The sequence below is a fragment of the Salmo trutta genome, chromosome 14 (genome assembly GCF_901001165.1).
Source record: "Salmo trutta chromosome 14, fSalTru1.1, whole genome shotgun sequence".
Lineage (NCBI taxonomy): Eukaryota > Metazoa > Chordata > Actinopteri > Salmoniformes > Salmonidae > Salmo > Salmo trutta.
The window spans coordinates 30190092-30211369 of record NC_042970.1 but is presented as its reverse complement, the minus strand read 5'-3'; the positions used below and the strand labels follow the sequence as shown (position 1 = coordinate 30211369).

The following is a 21278-nucleotide window of genomic DNA, read 5'->3' as shown; positions in this document are numbered from 1 at the left end:
CGCAGCACATCTGGCCACCAGTGCGTCTCCTAGGTCCAGCCTACCCTGCGCCTGCTCTACGCACGGCAGCCCTCAATCTCCAGCACAGCCCAGTTCGCCCTGTGCCAGCACTTTACTGTCACGTCCTGGCCAGAAAAGGGGTTATTTGTCATTGTAGTTGGTCAGGGCGTGGCAGGGGGTGTTTGTTTTGTGTTTTGGGGTTTTTTGTCTAGGGGAATTTGGTTCTAGTTTTCATTTTCTATGTTCCATTTTCCAGGTTTGCCGAGTGTGGTTTCCAATCAGAGGCAGGTGTCTTTCGTTGTCTCTGATTGGAAGCCATACTTAGGCAGCCTGTTTTCCTTTGGGTTTTGTGTGTGGTTGTTTTTCGTATAGTGCTTGTGTCCTTACGGAACTGTTGTTTGGCATTCGTTTATATTTTGTTTAGGTGTTCTCTTATACCATAAATAAAGATGAACATGATACCCGCTGCGCCTTGGTCTAGCTTTTACGACGCACCTGACAAACATTTCATTCGATTTTATCGCTTGATAGTTGTCTTGGAACATTTATACCAACTTCAAACTGACATCTCACAGAGTTTGCCCAACTCAGGTAGTCCGTCGGGGGTAAGCAAAATAAAAATGTGATTCACATAGAAAATAAAAAATTCAAACAGTACATTTATATTTTCCAACATTTGGGTGAGTTTTTTCTCTCACCTGAGTAGCCTTTAATTCACTGCCAAAATCTAATTAAACCATCTAGTGTTCAGCAAAATAACAGCACAATGTCAAATACAGGTAGCCTAGTCAAATAATTAACATCCAATCACATTAACCGTTACTCTCTTGTGGGTGAAACCTTCTCTCTTGCGCAGACATTTAGAAATGAAACATGCCAATTTGAAAAATAGGCCACAGGAGTTTTTTGAGCGAGAATTAAGACAACTTTTGAGTAGTAAGATATGTATAAAAGCAACAGATACCGTTAATAAGAAGGGGCTAGAAGCATCTTATATGGTGAGCTACCGAGTGGCTAGGACAGGCAAGCCCCATACTATTGTGGAGGACTTAATTATTCCTGCTGCCGTGGATATGGCTGGAACAATGTTGGCGGAAAAGGCCCAAAAAACAAAACAGAAATTTCCTTCATCAAACAACACTGTTTCACGATGCATCAGCGACATGGCAGGAGATGTTTTGAAACAATTACTGCTTCGCATACAAGCCAGTGAACTCTTTGCATTACAGCTGGATGAGTCAACAGACGTGGCGGGCCTGGCACTGCTCCTGGTATATGTCTGTTACGTTTATGGGGGGTCAATTAAGGAAGACATCCTCTTCTGCAAACCACTGGAAATCAGGACAACGGGAGAGGATTTTTTAAAGTACTGGATAACTTTGTGACATCAAATGGACTTTGGTGGTCAAGATGTGTTGGTATCTGTACTGATGGCGCAAAAGCCATGACAGGGAGACATAGAGGAGTGGTAACGCACGTGCTAGCAGTTGCTCCCGAAGCCACTTGGCTACACTGCAGCATCCACCAAGAGGCTCTTGCTGCCTAGGGAATACCTGACAGCTTGAAAGACGTTTTGGACACTACAGTGAAACTGGTTAACCTTGTTAAAGCAAGGCCCCTGAACTCTCGTGTATTTTCTGCATTATGCAATGATATGGGCAGCGTCCATGTAACGCTTTTACAAGCGTTATCAAGGGGTAAAGTATTGACACATTTTTTTGAATTGAGAGATGAGCTTAAAGTTTCTTTACTGACCATCATTTTCACTTGTCTGACCGCTTGCATGATGATGAGTTTCTCACATGACTGGCCTATCTGGGTGATGTTTTTTCTCGCCTGAATGATCTGAATCTAGGATTACAGGGACTGTGCAGGACAACATTGAGGCTATGATTAAGAAGTTGGAGCTCTTCTCTGTCTGCATTAACAAGGACAACACACAGATCTTTCCATCATTGTATGATTTTTTGTGTGCAAGTGAACTCAAGCTTACGGACAATGTCAAAAGTGATATAGTGAATCACCTGAGTGATCTGGGTGCGCAATTATGCAGGTACTTTCCCGAAGCGGACGACACAAGCAAATGGATTCGTTAACCCTTTCATGCCCTGCCTCCAGTCCACTTACCGATATCTGAACAAGAGAGCCTCATCGAAATTGCAACAAGCGGTTCTGTGAAAATTGAATTGAATCAGAATCCACTGCCAGATTTCGAGATAGGGCTGCGCTCAGAGTATCCTGTCTTGGGAAATTGCGCGGTTAAGACACTGATGCCCTTTGCAACCACGTACGTATGTGAGAGTGGATTCTCAGCCCTCACTAGCATAACAACTATATACAGGCACAGACTGTGTGTGGAAAATGATTTAAGACGAAGACTCTCTCCAATACAACTCAACATTGCAGAGTTATGTGCATCCTTTCAAGCACACCCTTCTCATTGACCTGTGGTGAGTTATTCACAATTTTTGATGAACAAATAAAGTTTTATATGTAAGATGGCTAAATAAAGAGCAAAATGATTGATTATTATTATTATATTATTTGTGCCCTAGTCCTATAACAGCTCTTTGTCACTTCCCACGAACCGGGTTGTGACAAAAACTCACACTCATTCTTATGTTTAATAAATGTATCGTATAGTTTGTGTGTGTGGCAGGCTTACAATGATGGCAAAAAACAACATTTGAGATTGAGCTGACCCTGGTGCTAGAGGGGGTATGCAGCTGGAGGTTGAATGCTTGAAGGGGTACAGGACTATAAAAGTTTGGGAACCACTGGCCCAACTCTACAGCCGGAGGAGTCTATTTTCTCATGTCTGTTTCTTAACAATCACATCATCAGACAATGAGCTGATTGGTTGATTGGGTAATTGTGTCCCAGTGGGGAGTGAGGCATGCTGGGTAAATCACCATGGTGACATCTCTGACAGGAGCGTGGAGAGGAAAGTGACAGCTCTAACGCACATTCATGTGTGTGTGTTTGTGTGTATGTGTGTATGTGTGTGTGAGCATGTGTGGCAGGACAGGGACAACTCACTGCCCTGATCACTCTGAGAGTGGCTAATTCAATACCCCACGCATCATCCCCCACTGTTACAATATGCTAATTTACTGAGGAGGAAACAGGGGCCAGCTCTCTCCTCTCCTGCTTCTTCTTTCACTTCTCTTTCTCCTCCCTCTTCTCCTTAGCTTCTCCTTCTCCTCCCTGCACCAGTTCTATTGGTCTCTTCTTTCTGCTACATCTACAACATTTACTACTTACCTTATTCATCCCCTTTCATCCTTTCCTGCTCAACCCCCCCACTCCCCCCATCGTCGTTCTTCCTCTGTCTTTTATCTTCCCCCTCTGCCTCTTAACAATAACTATATAAATGGATCGCATTTCTTCCCACTTGTCACTGCGTCTCAAAGTGCTTTACACTTGTCTCCTCTTCTTTCCCTTGTTCTCCGCCTCCTTCTCTCTGCCTCTGTGTTCCCGCTCCTCTTTGCTGTATTGTGAGATCAAACAATGTGTCAGACTGACGAGATAGGCGGAAAGGACGCTGATGGGAGAATAATGAGGACATCAGTGTACCAGTTCCATGCATTGACAGCATTTCACCACTGGGCACACACTGGTTGAATCATCGTTGTTTCCACATCATTTCATTTCAAATAGACGTTGAATTGACGTCTGTGTCCAGTGGGTCATTATTACACTTTACTGGCACTTTCAAGAAAAAGTTATAGTTAATACACTTCACTACTCCACTGTATCTCTGCTTCAGTCCTGAGATGGATTACACGCCCGCCCGCACGCACACACACACAGGAGAAATACTTACCCCATGTGATGGGTATGTTAGCCAGCCCCAGTCTCCTGATATTGAGGATGTGTCTAGTAGATTCACTACAAAACAGAAAGAACATCTGTGAGGATAAATATATATGAAATGTGTGTAGTACTCACAGTCACACACACTATAACGAACAGAGTGCATGGACAGCTGCAAAGACATCTGTGATACGTATTTGTACATTTGGAAACACCATTAAATGGCTTTGTGTCTCCCACAGGTAGCTATCGTTCCCATTCCTGAGCTGAAGAATATTACATATTGGTAACAGTGAGTGTGTCTGTGTGCCAAGGTTATTATAGTTTTGTGTTTTATTTCGATTCATTTTTAAATTTTTATTAGAAAATCTGTTTAGTTTCAGTTCTTTTTCTGACCTGATTTGCAAGTTTTTATTTAGTTTATTTTCAGTTCTATTTTCAGTGTTAGGGACAGAAAATACAGTCAGGTCCAAAATGATTGGAAACCTTGATAAAGTGAAGAAAAAAAGACTGTACAAAAGAAATAATACAAATTGTCCCATAAAGCAAAAAAGACCCATAACATCTAAGACCCACCACCATATTTTCCAGTAGGTATGGGGTTCTTTTCTGCTTATGCATCCTTATTTAGACCCCAATCCCACCACTGGTGTGTGTGGCAAAAAATCTCTATTTTCATGTCATCTGACCATAGCACCGGTTCCAATCCAAGTGTCAATGCTGTTTAGCTAACTCCAGGTGTTTACATTTGTTGGATGTCATGACAATAAGAATACGTAAGATGATGGGTCAGGTCATAGGTTAGGTTGGGTACTCTCTCTTGTCCATGCTACCACCAATCCAATGCTTTTTAACTTTAGTAGTACATGTAAGAAGGGTCAAGTACTGTTACCTCTATCTGACAGAAAGTACTCAAAGTAATCCCATAAGGGGTTTTGCTGTTTTCGACCGACCACTGGAAGTTTAGAGTTTAATGTTTGTATTGCTATTGCTATTCTCTGTCCCCAACGCACTAGACGGCCAGTTTTGCTTGCCGTTAGCCGTACCCTCATCCTACTCCTCCTCTGTTCCTCAGGTGATGTGGAGGCTAACCCAGGCCCTGCATGTCCTTGGGCACACTCATTTCTTGACTTCTGTAATCAAAAAAGCCTTGGTTTCATGCATGTTAACATCAGAAGCCTCCTCCCTAAGTTTGTTTTGCTCACTGCTTTTGCACACTCCGCCAACCCTGATGTCCTAGCCATGTCCGAATCCTGGCTTAGGAAGGCCACCAAAAATTCTGAGATTTCCATACCCAACTACAACATTTTCCGTCAGGATAGAAGTGCCAAAGGGGGAGGAGTTGCAATCTACTGCAGAGATAGCTTGCAAAGTTCTGTCATACTTTCCAGGTCTATGCCCAAACAGTTCGAGCTTCTAATTTTTAAAATTAATCTCTCCAGAAATAAGTCTCTCACTGTTGCCGCCTGTTATTGACCCCCCTCAGCTCCCAGCTGTGCCCTGGACACCATATGTGAATTGATTGCCCCCATCTATCTTCAGAGTTCGTTCTGTTAGGTGACCTAAACTGGGATATGCTTAACACCCCAGCAATCCTACAATATAAGCTAGATGCCCTCAATCTCACACAAATTATCAAGGAAACCACCAGGTATAACCCTAAATCCGTAAACATGGGCACCCTCATAGATATTATCCAGACCATCTTGCCCTCCAAATACACCTCTGCTGTTTTCAATCAGGATCTCAGCGATCACTGCCTCATTGCCTGCATCCACTATGGGTCCGCGGTCAAACGACCACCCCTCATCACTGTCAAATGCTCCCTAAAACGCTTCTGCGAGCAGGCCTTTCTAATCGACCTGGCCCGGGTATCCTGGAAGGATATTGACCTCATCCCGTCAGTCGAGGATGCCTGGTCGTTCTTTAAAAGTAATTTCCTCACCATCTTAAATAAGCATGCCCCTTTCAAAAAATGTAGAACTAAGAACAGATATGGCCCTTGGTTCACTCCAGACCTGACTGCCCTTGACCAGCACAAAAACATCCTGTGGCGGACTGCAATAGCATCGAATAGCCCCGCGATATGCAACTGTTCAGGGAAGTCAGGAACCAATACACACAGTCAGTCAGGAAAGCAAAGGCTAGCTTTTTCAAACAGAAATTTGCATCCTGTAGCTCTAACTCCAAAAAGTTTGGGGACACTGTAAAGTCCATGGAGAACAAGAGCACCTCCTCCCAGCTGCCCACTGCACTGAGGCTAGGTAACACGGTCACCACCGATAAATAAGCATTTCTCTACGGCTGGCCATGATTTCCTCCTGGCTACCCCAACCCTGGGCAACTGCTCCGCAGCTCCCGCAGCTACTTACCCGAGCCTACCCAGCTTCTCCTTCACCCAAATCCAGATCGCAGATGTTCTGAAAGAGCTGCAAAACCTGGGCCCGTACAAATCAGCTGGGCTAGACAATCTGGACCCTCTCTTTCTAAAATTATCCGCCGCCATTGTTGCAACCCCTATTACCAGTCTGTTCAACCTCTGTTCAACCTCAACCTTCGTATCGTCCGATATCCCTAAAAATTGGAAAGCTGCCGTGGTCATCCCCCTCTTCAAAGGGTGTGACACTCTAGACAGAAACTGTTATAGGCCTATATCCATCCTGCTCTGCCTTTCTAAAGTCTTTGAAAGCCAAGTTAATAAACAGATCACTGACCATTTCTAATCTCACCGTACCTTCTCCGCTGTGCAATCCGGTTTCCGAGCTGGTCATGGGTGCACCTCAGCCACGCTCAAGGTACTAAACAATATCATAACTGCCATCGATAAAAGACAGTACTGTGCAGCCGTCTTCATTGACCTGGCCAAGGCTTTCGACTCTGTCAATCACCATATTCTTATCGGCAGACTCAATAGCCTTGGTTTCTCAAATGACTGCCTGGCCTGGTTCACCAATTACTTCTCAGACAAAGTTCAGTGTGTCAAATCGGAGGGCCTGTTGTTCGGACCTCTGACAGTCTCTATTGGGGTACCACAGGGTTCAATTTTCGGGCCGACTTTTTTCTGTATGTATCAACGATGTCGCTCTTGCTGCGGGTGATTCCCTGATCCACCTCTACGCAGATGACACCATTCTGTATACATCTGGCCCTTCTTTGGACACTGTGTTAACTAACCTCCAAACGAGCTTCAACGCTATACAACACTCCTTCCGTGGCCTCCAACTGCTCTTAAACTCTAGTAAAACCAAATGCATGCTTTTCAACCATTCGCTGCCCGCACCCGCCCGCCCGACAAGCATCACTACTCTGGACGGTTCTGACCTAGAATACGTGGACTACAAATACCTAGGTGTCTGACTAGACTCACGCCGCCAAACTTACCCTAGTAAAACTGACTATCCTACCGACCCTCGACTTCGGCGATGTCATCTACGAAATAGCTTCCAATACTCTACTCAGCAAATTGGATGTAGTCTATCACAGGGACATCCGTTTTGTTACCTAAGCGCCTTATACCACCCACCATTGCGACCTGTATGCTCTAGTCGGCTGGCCCTCGCTACATATTCGTCGCAAGACCCACTGGCTCCAGGTCATCTATAAGTCTATGCTAGGTAAAGCTCCTCCTTATCTAAGCTCACTGGTTACGATAACAACACCCACCCGTAGCACATGCTCCAGCAGGTATATCTCACTGGTCATACCCAAAGCCAACACCTCCTTTGGCTGCCTTTCTTTCCAGTTCTCTGCTGCCAGTGACTGGAACGAATTACAAAAATCGCTGAAATCACTAACTTTAAACATCAGCTATCTCAGCAGCTAACCGATCGCTGCAGCTGTACATAGTCCATCTGTAAATAGCCCACCCAATCTACCTACCTCATCCCCATATTGTTTTTATTTACTTTGCTGCTCTTTTGCACACCAATATCACTACTTACACACCATCATCTGCTCATCATCATCTGCTCATCGATCACTCCAGTGTTAATCTGCTAAATTGTAACTAATTTGCTACTATGGCATATTTATTACCTTACCTCCTCATGCCATTTGAACACACTGTATATAGACTTTTTAATTTTTTAAATTATTTATTGTGTTATTAACTGTACGGTTGTTTATTCCATGTGTAACTCTGTGTTGTTTGTATCGCACTGCTTTGCTTTATCTTAGCCAGGTCGCAGTTGTAAATGAGAACTTGTTCTCAACTAGCTTACTTGGTTAAATAAAGGTGAAATAAAATAAAAAATAAATAAAAATAGCTCACATTCTGAAATCGCCCTTTGGCTACGCTAGCTACGTAGCGAAAATAAAGCGTTAACCAGTGGAAGAGGGGATTTTTTTGTATGGAGGTCAATGGGAGTGTCAAATTTAGTGAACATGAAATAGATGTATAAGTTGACGCATGTGGCATCCCGGCAACTTTGACAAAAACAATGTTATATCAGGGTTGTGCCTGTTGATCACATTTGAATCTGCCCTCTCATTGGCTAGAATGTTATCGCCTGCACTTGCCTGCCTTCCACATTTGTGGAAAAGTATTCCCATGAGTCCAGTCTCTTGTTAGTATATACACTGTAGATGCACTTTGGTGATAATGATGCACAAGCAAGGTCTATTTGAAACCTCGCCATTACCTTAAAGCATTTACCTGCCAGATTCAGAGGCTTGAAAACCCCCCAAAAGATTGAAAACCCCATGACATTTTTGCAGACAATTTAGAAAAATTATTTTAGTTAGTTTTGGAGTCAAATATAATCGTTTCAGCATAGCTTTAGTTTAGTTTTAGTTTTTCAAATGGTTTAATTATTTTATTTCAGTTAACATAACTAGTTTTAGCCTTAGTTTTAGTTTACTATAATAACCTTGCTGCGCACACACGTGTGTGGCTGCTGGGTCAGACTTTAATGGGCTAACTAATCACCTTCCCACTGTTGACGTTTCTCACTGGGTGATCAATAAAGTCAATCAGCACACACTCCCATTTACAACTCATACTTCTCCATTCCAACCCCAGCCTCAGCCATCCATCCAGCATGGAGACATATCCCAGCCCAGACAGCCATCCATCCAGCATGGAGACATATCCCAGCCCAGACAGCCATCCATCCAGCATGGAGACATATCCCAGCCCAGACAGCCATCCATCCAGCATGGAGACATATCCCAGCCCAGACAGCCAGCCATCCAGCATGGAGACATATCCCAGCCCAGACAGCCATCCATCCAGCATGGAGACATATCCCAGCCCAGACAGCCATCCATCCAGCATGGAGACATATCCCAGCCCAGACAGCCATCCATCCAGCATGGAGACATATCCCAGCCTAGACAGCCATCCATCCAGCATGGAGACATATCCCAGCCCAGACAGCCATCCATCCAGCATGGAGACATATCCCAGCCCAGACAGCCATCCATCCAGCATGGAGACATATCCCAGCCCAGACAGCCATCCATCCAGCATGGAGACATATCCCAGCCCAGACAGCCATCCATCCAGCATGGAGACATATCCCAGCCTAGACAGCCATCCATCCAGCATGGAGACATATCCCAGCCCAGACAGCCATCCATCCAGCATGGAGACATATCCCAGCCCAGACAGCCATCCATCCAGCATGGAGACATATCCCAGCCCAGACAGCCATCCATCCAGCATGGAGACATATCCCAGCCCAGACAGCCAGCCATCCCCCCGGGCTCATGTTAATGCAGGCTCCAAGGTGACCCGGAGAAATGTGGAGGCGTAGGTGAGTTTGTTTGGGAAGGTTTTGTATCACACCGCTTTGTGTTGCACAGCTCAGCTCACACTGAATTGGGCTGTGACACCAGACAGAGACACACACACCTTTGTGACAGGTGTGATAGATGAGGTAGGATGCCTGAGGCCGGGGCCGTTGTCACAGCAACCAGGAGCGGAGAATCACAGCAGGTGATGTCACCTTGACCCAGTTTACCCTCCGAGCCCTGGGAGCCTAAACCTCATCCTCATACTCAGTATGGTCTGTATAATATAATACATGCAATTTAGCAGAAGCTTTAACCCAAAGCGACTTACATGCATGCATAACTTTTTTACATGTGTGGTCGCGGGAATCGATCCCACTATTCTGGCATTGCAAGAGTCATGCTCTACCAACTGAGCTACAGAGAAACACGTACAGTATTGTTATGCCTTTCGCTCTCTCTGTAAAAAAAGTCTGGCCCTCTAAATGTGATTGGCCTTCATGGATCATAATGATTGTATCTGTTTCCCTTTTAGAACCACACCTAAATAAATATTCAATGGAAGCAGCTGTGTGTGTGTGTGTGTGTGTGTGTGTGTGTGTGTGTGTGTGTGTGTGTGTGTGTGTGTGTGTGTGTGTGTGTGTGTGTGTGTGTGTGTGTGTGTGTGTGTGTGTGTGTGTGTGTGTGTGGTTTGTGTGTGCCTCAAATCGTGTTCTAACTGGACAGCACACAGAACCAAAACCAATCAGCATTAAGTACTAGTGGGTGAGGACATTCACAGCTGACTGCTCAGACTGGTGGGATAAGCCCCATCCTGTCTTCGAAGTTCAGCCTGTGGCCACAAGGACTCAGACCATTCCTGCTGGCCCGGCCCTGTTAGCCTCTGCCTGGTGGCACCTGCCGGTCTCAGGCCGGGGGTCCCTGCTGGCCCCAACTGCTAGCACCTTGTTATTTCCAAGCTCGAGGACCCCAATACCTACAGATCTTCCAGACTTCAACTCAGGGAACCCTCCAGTCCGCTCCATGGTGGACCCATCCGACATCACCCCGGGTGAACCACCAGTAGTCACCCCCAATGTACCCCCTGACCTAGACATCCAGTTCCCCGCCACCACGGTAGGGTCAGAGTTCCCCACCACCACAGTAGGGTCAGAGTTCCCCGCCACCACGGTAGGGTCAGAGTTCCCCGCCACCACGGTAGGGTCAGAGTTCCCCACCACCACAGTAGGGTCAGAGTTCCCCGCCACCACGGTAGGGTCAGAGTTCCCCGCCACCACGGTAGGGTCAGAGTTCCCCACCACCACGGTAGGGTCGGAGTGCCCTTCCTACCCGGCAGGGTCAGAGTTCCCTTCCTTCCCGGCAGTGTCAGATTTCCCTTCCTTCCCAGTGGGGTCAGAGTTCCCTTCTTTCTCGGCAGGGTCAGAGTTCCCGTCCTTCCTGGTAGGGTCAGGTTTAGAGTTCCGTGACTCTCTGCTAGACCTTCAGTGCTCTGCCTCTCAGGTAGGCTTTGAGTATCCTGCCCTTCGGTAGGTCAGACGTACCCTTACACCCCCATTTGCTGCACTAGGCTTGCTGTCTCCAGACCTATATAGCCTGCAGCCTTTCAGGCTTATAGCTTCCTGCCTTGATAGGCCACAAGTTTCCTGAGCTAGGCCCTCAGTGTATATAACTTGGTCATCAGTTCTCAGTTGTACTAGGTACGCTGTCACCAGCCCTAGTCAGCCCTCAGTCCCTAGCCCAGGTGGGTCATCAGGCTCTTACCCGACTAGGCTCAGAGTTACCTATTCCTCCAGTAGGCCCAGAGATCTACCGCTGTTCTAGCTCTCAGTTGTTCTCCATATCAGGTCCATAGTCAGTTTCCCCTCCTGCACGGGAAGACTCTCCTGCTCTTGCACCTGGGGAACCACCTGATCTCATCTCTGGGGCCCAGCCAGCCCCTGCCTCCAGATCCCTGATGCGCCTCGTCCAGGGGTCTCAACTTTCTCCACCATGGTAGCCATCGCCTTCAGCAGTGGTGAGAGAGTCACCAACCCCAGCAGCAGCCAGCCAGCTGCCAACGACAGTTGTGGCCGGTGTACCACATTCCTCTGCCGTAGTTGGCGAGCCACCTCCTCCAGCCAAGGCCAGCCTCTGGCACCATACTCACTGCCAACGGATGGATCCCAGGGCCCCGGCACCAGCTGAGTTACATGGTCCCCTAGATCTCGCCCTAGCCAGGACCAGAGAGGGCTATAAATCTTAACCTGTGCCAGCAAGTTTCTCACTCTCTCTTGCAGTGTATTTCCTGTTTCATTATATGTAGATGTGCCAGTATTCCGTGTAATATTATTGCACCCGCTCGCTCTCTCTCTCTGTCTCTCTCTCTGTCTCTCTCTCCCTCTTTCAAATTCAAGATGCTTTTTTGGCATCAAAAACATTGCGTCAATATTGCCAAACCAACAATTTATATAATATACATTGTTATAACAATCATGAAGAATAATAAGATAGCATGGTAGTAAATAATAAAACAAATAAATAAATAATAGAAATAACAACAATGAAATGGTAACATTCAATAGTAAAAATAAAAAAATTGAATAAATAGTAGGGACAATAAAAGGCTAAACATGGAAAATGAACAAGCTAGTATTATTACTACTAAAATGAATGCTACCACCACTATTATTAACACTAATACTACAACTAACCTACTACAACCACAACCACTAGTAGAATGTCTACCTCTAATATCTCTACCCAGTACTACAACTACCATCATCCTTACTACTACTACTACCACAACTATCACTACCATCATTAAACTACTACTCTTACCATCACCCATACTACCCGTACCACTACTATTTCAAATAATAATCACAACAATAATAATAATAATAATACAAATAATAAGTAAGTTACTGCTTACTATGCAGATGTTATTATTCAGTGTCCCTCAGGCTATGGCAGGAAAATACATGTTTTGCTGCAAGAGGAGCCGTTGCACCTTTGCCCATTAGTATTTTTTGTTTTTCCTCTGGGTTTAATAAGATACAATTTGGAATAAATGTAGTAATTTCTGTGAATAATGAATCTCTTTGTGTGCAATATTTCTCACAGTGAAGGGAAAATGCATCTCTGTCTCTACCTCCCCTTTTGTGCAGTGACCACATACACACTTCTCTTTGGGTAGCTATGTCTTTTTATATCTGCCGGTTTCTATTGCCAATTGGTGGTCACTCAGCCTGTACTTGGTAAGGATCTGTCTCTGCTTCGTATCTCTGAATGAGTAGAGATAAATCAGCCAATTCATATTCTCTGTATAGGGTCAGATAGCAATTTAGTCAGCTTTGAGACTTTGTTTCGTTCTCTCTCTCTCGCTCTCTCTCTTTCTTTTTCCCTCTCCCTCACTCTCCCTCTCTTTCTCTTTCTTTCTTTCTTTCTTTCTTTCTTTCTTTCTTTCTTTCTTTCTTTCTTTCTTTCTTTCTTTCTTTCTTTGTGTGTGTGCGTGTGCGTTTGTTTGTGTACCAGCCTCCTTATCCAGAGGAATTGATGTCTGCCCCAAGGTTCACTGTCACAACAGCTGATGTTCCACACATTAAAATTAGACTGTTTACACCCTTCTTTCTCTGTATCTGTCTCGTTCTCTACTCTCTCTCTCTTTCTCATTTATACTTTCTCTCTATCTCTCGTATTGTAATTAGTTGGCGTGGCGATGGTCCTAATTTGGGCTTGCTGGTGCTGAGGAGGGCAGTGGGTCAGAACACTGTCACTGAGACAGATGGCACTGCCACCTTCCCCTCCCCCTCATGCCCCTCTTCCTCCCTCCCTCCATCATCTCTCTCCCTCTCTTCCTCAGGGTGTCTCTTTCCCATCGTCTTGCGCTGATGATGCGCTGGGCCCCTCTCTCAATCCAAGGTCACAAATGGATGTCACAATTGACCCTTTGCTAAACCACGCCCTCTTTGGTTACTGTTGCAACCTTGGACAACATTTTCACAGAAAGTTGAATTACCCATTCAACCACTGGTGAAACCCCACAATAATCTCAAACTGTATGTCTAATACACAATGAAATTAAACACAGACTACCCCTTGCTAATCAGGAAACTCTTGGGTATGTTGTGATGGACTGTCATAACTTGGTAAAATTCTGTTTGTAGTGTGGCTAGCCACTGAATGGCTCTGAATTCACTGTCAGCATGCAGTCACAGCTATAACCACCTTTGGCGCTAATTAGTGCTCTCAAATTGTATCCTGATGTAGCCAGCAGATGGGAGTTGTATTTATAACATTGGTAACTTAGCTAGCTAACATACATTTTGAGAAAATAAGTCATATTAACTAGCTAGCAAGCTAACATACATTTTGAGAAAATAAGTTATATTAAGTGGCTAGCTAGCTAACATACATTTTGAGAAAATAACTTAAATTGTGTTAGAAAGATTTGTTGCAATGTTTTTGTAATTGTATCAGTAACTTACTGTATTAATTAACAGAATGATACTGTTGAAAATGAATACAGTAGATTACCATAGAATGCACAGTAAAATACAGTACATTTGTTTTACAATAGAATTGAAAAAACTAGAACGTACAGTAAAATCTCCCCCCTCCCTTTTGTACAATGCTGTTACTCATTGTGTAGTATCTATGCATAGTCACTTCACCCCTACCTACATGTACAAATTACCTCAACTGACTTGTACCCCCGCACACTGCCTCGGTACTGGTACCCCCTGTATATAGCCTCGTTATTGTTATTCTTATTGTGTTTACTTCAGTCTATTTGGTAAATATTGTCTTAACTCTTCTTGGACTGCACTGTTGGTTAAGTGCTTGTAAGTAAGCATTTCACGGTAAGGTCTACACTTGTTGTATTCGGCGCATGTGACAAATAAAGTTTGATTTAATTTGAAAATACCTTAAATGTGTTCTGCAGTATTAATTTTGGTGCATTGAGGGAAAATGCTGTGGACAGGGAAAGAGCCTCTCGCTCATTAACATATTTTAAGGTGTGCCTTGTAAGAGGCTATATTTGTTGCACCCGTGAGTGAGAATGCTGCACACCCACAGAATACGGTAATAAACTGTATTTTAGGAAATCTATAAACCTTGTCCTGAAATTCTACACTAACTTACTGGCCAATTGCTGCCAGTAATTTACTGTAATTGAGAATACAGTACCATACCTAAATTTTAGAGCACCAAAAGCCTTTTGAAAACTAGTGGGTGCATGGTATTGTTGTTTCTCACTCATTTAACTTGCCTAGTAAAATAAAGGTTAAATAATAATTTTAAATAATTCAAAAATTAACATACACTACATGACCAAAAGTATGTGGACACCTGCTTGTCGAACATTTCATTCCAAAATCATGGGTATTAATATGGAGTTGGTGCCCCCTTTGTTGCTATAACAGCCTCCACTCTTCAGGGAAGGCTTCCATTCAGCCACAAGAGCATTAGTGAGGTCGCGCACTGATGTTGGGCGATTAGGCTTTGCTCGCAATCGGCATTCCAATTTATCCCAAAGGTTTTTGATGGGGTTGAGGTCAAGGCTCTGTGCAGGCCAGTCAAGTTCTTCCACACTGATCTCGACAAAACATTTCTGTATGGGCCTCGCTTTGTGCACGGGGGAATTGTCATGCTGAAACAGGAAAGGGCCTTCCCCAATCTGTTGCCACAAAGTTGGAAGCACAGAATCGTCTAGAATGTCATTGTAAGCTGTTGCATTAAGATTTCCCTTCACTGGAACTAAAGGGCCTAGCCCGAACCATGAAAAACATCCCGAAAGCATTATTCCACCTCTGCCAAACTTTACAGTTGGCACTCTGCATTGGGGCAGGTAGTGTTCTACTGGCATCCGCCAAACCCAGATTTGTCTGTCCGACTGCCAGATGGTGAAGTGTGATTCATCACTCTAGAGAACGCGTTTCCACTGCTCCAGAGTCCAATGACGGCAAGCTTTACGCCACTCCGGCCGACTTTTGGCATTGCGCATCATCTTATACTTGTGTGCAGCTGCTTGGACATGGAAAGCTCTCGACAAACAGTTTTTTTGCTGACGTTGCTTCCAGAGGCAGTTTGGAACTCGGTAGTGAGTGTTGCAACCGAGGACAGACAATTTTTATGCGCCACGCACTTCAGCACTCGGTGGTCCCGTTCTGTGAGCGGCTGAGCTTGTTGCTCCTAGACGTTTCCACTTCACAATAACAGCACTTACAGTTGACTGGGGCAGCTCTAGCAGGGCAGAAATGAAACGAACTGACTTGTTGGAAAGGTGGCTTCCTATGACGGTGCCACGTTGAAAGTCACTGAGCTCTTCAGTAAGGCCATTCTACTGCCAATGTTTGTCTATGGAGATTGCATGGCTGTTTGCTCTATTTACATAAGTACATACTTATGTAAAAAAATTGTTTTTGCTTTGTCATTAAGGGGTATTGTGTGTAGATTGATGAGGGAAAAAAGCTATTTAAACCAATTTAAAATAAGGCTGTAACTTAACAAAATGTGAAAAATGTCAATACTTTCCGAATGCACTGTACTTTCAGATATCCTGTGGCATTAAAACGTTGCTCCGCTTTTATCAAGGGGCCCAATGTGTGTCATGAAAACATACACCACACCATCACACCACCAACACCAGCCTGCAATGTTGACACGTGGCATGATGGATGCATGTTTTCATGTGGCTTTCTCCATACCCTAGTCTTCCCATCAGCGTGAAACAGAAGGAAGTGAGATTCATCAGACCAGGCAATGTTTTTCCAATTCTCCAGTGTCCAGTGTTTTTGTTCCTGAGCCCACTGCAACCACAGTTTCTTGTTTTTGTTGAAAGAAGTGGAACTCTGTAAGGTCGTCGGCTGCCATACCCCATTCGTGTCAAGGTAAGATGAGTTGTCCATTATTTAATGGGTCTTTGGGAACCAATGTTGTACTGGACTATCAGTTGACTAACTGTAGCCCGTCTATTGCTCTGCACGATGAGTCAGCCTCCTTTGTCCTCTTCATAAATGTCAAATTTTTTGACCACTGGCCGGCCGTTGGCTGGATATCCTTAAGGTGGTGGACCATTCTTGAAACACACGGGACATTTTTGCGCGTGAAAAACGCAGCAGCATTGCAGTTCTTGACATACTCAAACTGGTGTGCCTTGCATCTACCACCATACCGCATTCAAAGGCACTTAAATCTTTCGTCTTGCCCATTCACCCTCTGAATGGCACACATACACAATACATGTTTCAATTGTCTCAAGGTTTATAAATCCTTCTTTAACCTGTATCCTCTCCTTCAGCTACACTGATTGAAGTGGATTTAACAGGTTATATTAATAAGAGGTCATAGCTTTCACCTGGAATCACCTGGTCAGTATATGGCATGGAAAGAGCAGGTGATCCTAATGTTTTGTACACTTAGTGTATGTACTGTATGCGACACATCAGTGTGGCAGCAAGTCTCAAACCTTCAATGGTTGAGTGGCCATGTCATTTTGATCTGTTTTGCCCTGTAGTCACTAAGATAAACTTAAGTGTTATACAACACTAAATAGCAGTTGGTATAGTGAAATATATAATAAAATATTCACTATTACCAATTGCTGATTTTATTTTCAATGCAATTTAACCCTCCTGCTGTGTTCCGGTCGAATTGGACCGGTTGACAAGTTTTCTCTCTGAAAAATGTAGTTAATTTAATCTGATTGTCATAAGGTTCCATGACTTAGTCCACAAAGGGCATCTGAACAGACAAAATACATTTTGATGATTTTAATAACACTTTGGGTGTTTTATTTAACTTTTGTACACCTGTGGTGTTCTCGGTCAAAAATGACCGGTCGTTAGAAATGAACGGGTGAGACTACAATTATTGTATAAAATTGAGTTCATGCACGTGCCCATTCATCAAATGGACCTCACTCCCCTTCTTGGCTTCCATGGCAACCCCCATGGGAACCTTTCCCCAATAGAATATTTCCCCCACGGGAACCACACCCGTTGGCATTCTCACAAACAATCGCAACGTTGTTTCAATAATATATAGAACTTTTCTCGCAGCTCTGGTATATAAAGCTTTTTGAGGCCTTGCTCACAATTCATTCTGTGGCAACACAATGACCAAACGATATACTGTATGTGAGGCTCTTGATCATATCATTGATCATGACACTGGTGAGGAGGAGAGAGTCCTTGTTAAACTTTGACACAAAGTAGTCTGTGATAAATAGCACAATATGTTTCATCTGAGTATTTGTTATAGTCAAAATAATAATCCATACATTATGCTTTTTTTACTCAAAAACAAGTTGTATGAGCTCAGGTCTATGAGGCCTACAGGCCATAACTAGCAAATAGAAGTTCAAAACGTGTTACGTTCACAAGAACTTAAGTTGATAAAAAGATCTAAAACAATATTAGGTGATAATATATGTATTATTATGGATTTATAATCAGCTATAATGTGGCGCTCATTTTGGACTGGGAACACAGAATGAATTAACATGAAACAAATACAACAGGAGGGTTTTAACAAAAAAGTACTGTATTGCTGTTTTGCTATATATTTATTGCAGCATACTGTAAATTATGATGCATTGTGGAGAAATATTGTGGGAATAGAATGAATCACTGGCTCATTAACATATTTTAAGGCGGGACTTGTAAGTGGCTATATTTGTTGCACCAGTTTATGAGAGTCCTGTGTCAATTCAAGTGATATGTGGTAGTATTTCCAAAGAATAAAATTGGACAGCACTCCGGCGAATAAACTTAAATGTACATATTTTTATTGTCGCACAAACGTTTCAGGTATGACCCCTTCTTCAGCATGCAAGGCAATGGCAATCAATGTCACAACAACACCAAACACAGGTGTGCATAATTGTACATTCACATTTAGTATTGGCCCAATCAAGAGAGCCCCGCAAGGGGAGCTGTGGGGGACATGAAAATCAAATAAAAACATATACAAACACAATAAAGATACATTACGATGTCATAGCCTAAATGTTAAGAGGGTATTTTTGGCCTATATATGTATAGCCTTCAACAAAAAAAAACAAGAAAAGGAACATTCCTCATTGAGGCCTGCTGCGGCAAGATTTCCCAAGCAGTCTATCCAATATGCCTCTCTTTGGAGAAGTAATTTTTCCCTATCTCCTTCCCTGGGTGGCGCCTTCACCAATTCATTACCCATATACAGTAACGTAAGGCACTTAGTTCATTATTATTGCTATTGAATATGCATGGCAAAAGGTGATTTTTCATCGTGGTTGCGAATGAAGCTCTTATGCTCACATATCCATGTCTAAAGTTCTTGTTTGGTCTTACCCACATAATAAAAGTTACAGGAACACTTACGGAGATATACAACATATTTTGCATTACATGTTATTCTACCTCAAACCTTTATCCACTCATGAAATGCAATCCTTTTTTCTTAGCCAAATCTGACCTTACTAAAAAATCCTATAAATTTGAGGATCTCTTATAGGAAAACCTTGGGGGCGATTCAAATGCTTTACCAAAGCTGGGGTCGCTGTGTAATATATGCCAATGTCCATTAACTACTTCCTTGATTGACCATGAAAGGGGACTGTAGCTGGACACCAAAGTTGTAGAGGGATGAGAGAAATTCCTTTGACCTGGTTGCAATAACGCATTCCGCCCAGTTTGTCTTACTCTCTTATGGCAATTGTCCAATAATTATTCTTTATAGCCTCTTGTTTTGAATCGTTCACATAAATCTTTGGCATGTACATCAAATGATAAATCAGAGTCACAAATGTCTAATGCGAAAGGAGTTAAAAAGATTTTGGGGGGTATTTTAGACGCTTTTTCTCCACAATTTTGATCTTGTCTCATTGCTGCAACTCCTCAAAAGGCTTAGGAGGTGAAGGTCGAGTCATGCATCCTCCGAAACATGACCCGCCAAACCGTGCTTCTTAACACACACTAACTTAACCCGAAAGCCAACCGCACCAGTGTCAGAGGAAACACAGTTCAACTGACGACTAAGGTCAGCCTGCAGGTGCCTGGCCCACCACAAGGAGACGCTAGAGCATTATGAGCCAAGTAAAGCCCCCCCGGCCGTACCTTCCCCTAACCCGGACGACGCTGGGCCAGTTGTGTGCCGCCCTAAGGGACTCCCAATCACGGCCGGTTGTGACACAGCCTGGGAATGAACCGGGTTCTGTAGTGACACCTCTTGCACTGCGATGCATTGCCTTAGACTGCTACACGCCACTCGGGAGTCCCGCGAAAGGAGTTTTCAATGAAGGGGTATGATAACTACTGAAATTGTTTTTATATACACAACTAAATGTGTATAGGGAACAGATCAGTGTGGCATCGAGTCTTAAACCTTTTAATGGTTGAATATTTACCCATATCCATATGATCTGTTTTCCCCTGTAATTGCGGACAGTTTGGAAGCCTTTGTTTAGGCCTCTAGAAGTGCAAGTGATATGAAACACCTAGTATTTAGTAATATGCTGTAATATGCATATGCATAAAGCCAACCTGCTAGCTCTTATCCTTTGTAATTACAGTAAAATACTGTAGAAATTATTTTCCTACACTTTAATAGTCACTTGTATTGTATTGTACTGTGTTTCATTGCTCTGGCATCAAGTTACCGTGAATATCTCAGTATTGTATTGGCACTAACCAGAGATAGTCAGAGATATATCACAACATTTTCAGTTACGGTTACAGAAACGTTTTACTTGCTATGACTGTGATATGTTTTTTTTATCAACCTTGGTTGAATGCAATGACTGTAAGTTTGTAAGGATAAGAGCACCTGCTAAATTACCAAAATGTAAATAAATGGTACTTGCAAAGAACACTGGGTAATATGTCGTTGCATGGGTAATTCCAGTAATATAGTGTAAATTAGATTACAGTAGCTGTACTGTAAAATAAATTATAGTTACTTAATGGCCAATTGCTGCCAGTAAGTTACAGTAAATTTTACAGGTGAGCTAGCAGCTGAGCCAGCTGAGCTAGCAAACAATGTAACAAAAGTATAATTTTGGATTTGAAAAATACTTAATCAACAGGCTCTGCATTTCAGGAATCACAGTAGCAAGTATCCCTGGTGCACTGTTAAATTATTTAGCCATTTAAACATGTACTTTTTAATGAAAACTCTCAGTTTTTGCCATAGCACTCACTGGCTTCCATGCGATTTAAACATGACCTTGTCCGAGGTGTCGGACTCAATGACAATTGGTTGATTGGTTGCCCAAAATTCTGGGGTGGGGCTTAGCGGAGGGTCAATTACCCACCTTTAAGTATTAGTCAGCTCAAGTACATAATGAAAATATCAGCCCAACATGACTGGAGCTTATCATTCTGCCAGGCACTGAGGGAATACTGTTGTTCCGTTGTTAATAAAGAACAAAAAACAAGACAAGTTTCTCTGCCAGACTTTCAGACATCATATCACGCCAAAGCCTTTGAAGACATAAGGCGTCTCAATGGTATTAATTTAATTTCCTCTCAAATGAAATATCCCTCAGTCTTTGAGGATGGTACAAGTAATTTAGTTAATTTGGTCTACCTGTCTGGAATAGGACTTATACACAACAACCAACACTGTATGTTTCTCTTTAAAGTGACATAGATAGTGTGGAAGGAGCAGGCAGTGAGACAGTAATTACAATGATTTGTTCCTGTCTACTCCTCTGGTTCTACTCCTGACTCAAGGAGAAGGCATAGAGACAGAAGATGTTAACTCTG

The 21278-nt window shown here is 43.4% G+C and overlaps 1 protein-coding gene across 1 annotated transcript in view; it reads right to left on the bottom strand.

The window, feature by feature from the left end:
* epha8 (eph receptor A8) overlaps positions 1 to 21278 on the bottom strand; it is a 95812-nt gene that overhangs the window by 51706 nt on the left and 22828 nt on the right. Inside the window, exon 2 of the mRNA XM_029775232.1 lies at positions 3827 to 3891. Coding sequence (XP_029631092.1) covers positions 3827 to 3891 — 65 coding nt within the window. The remainder of the gene's footprint in view (positions 1 to 3826; positions 3892 to 21278) is intronic.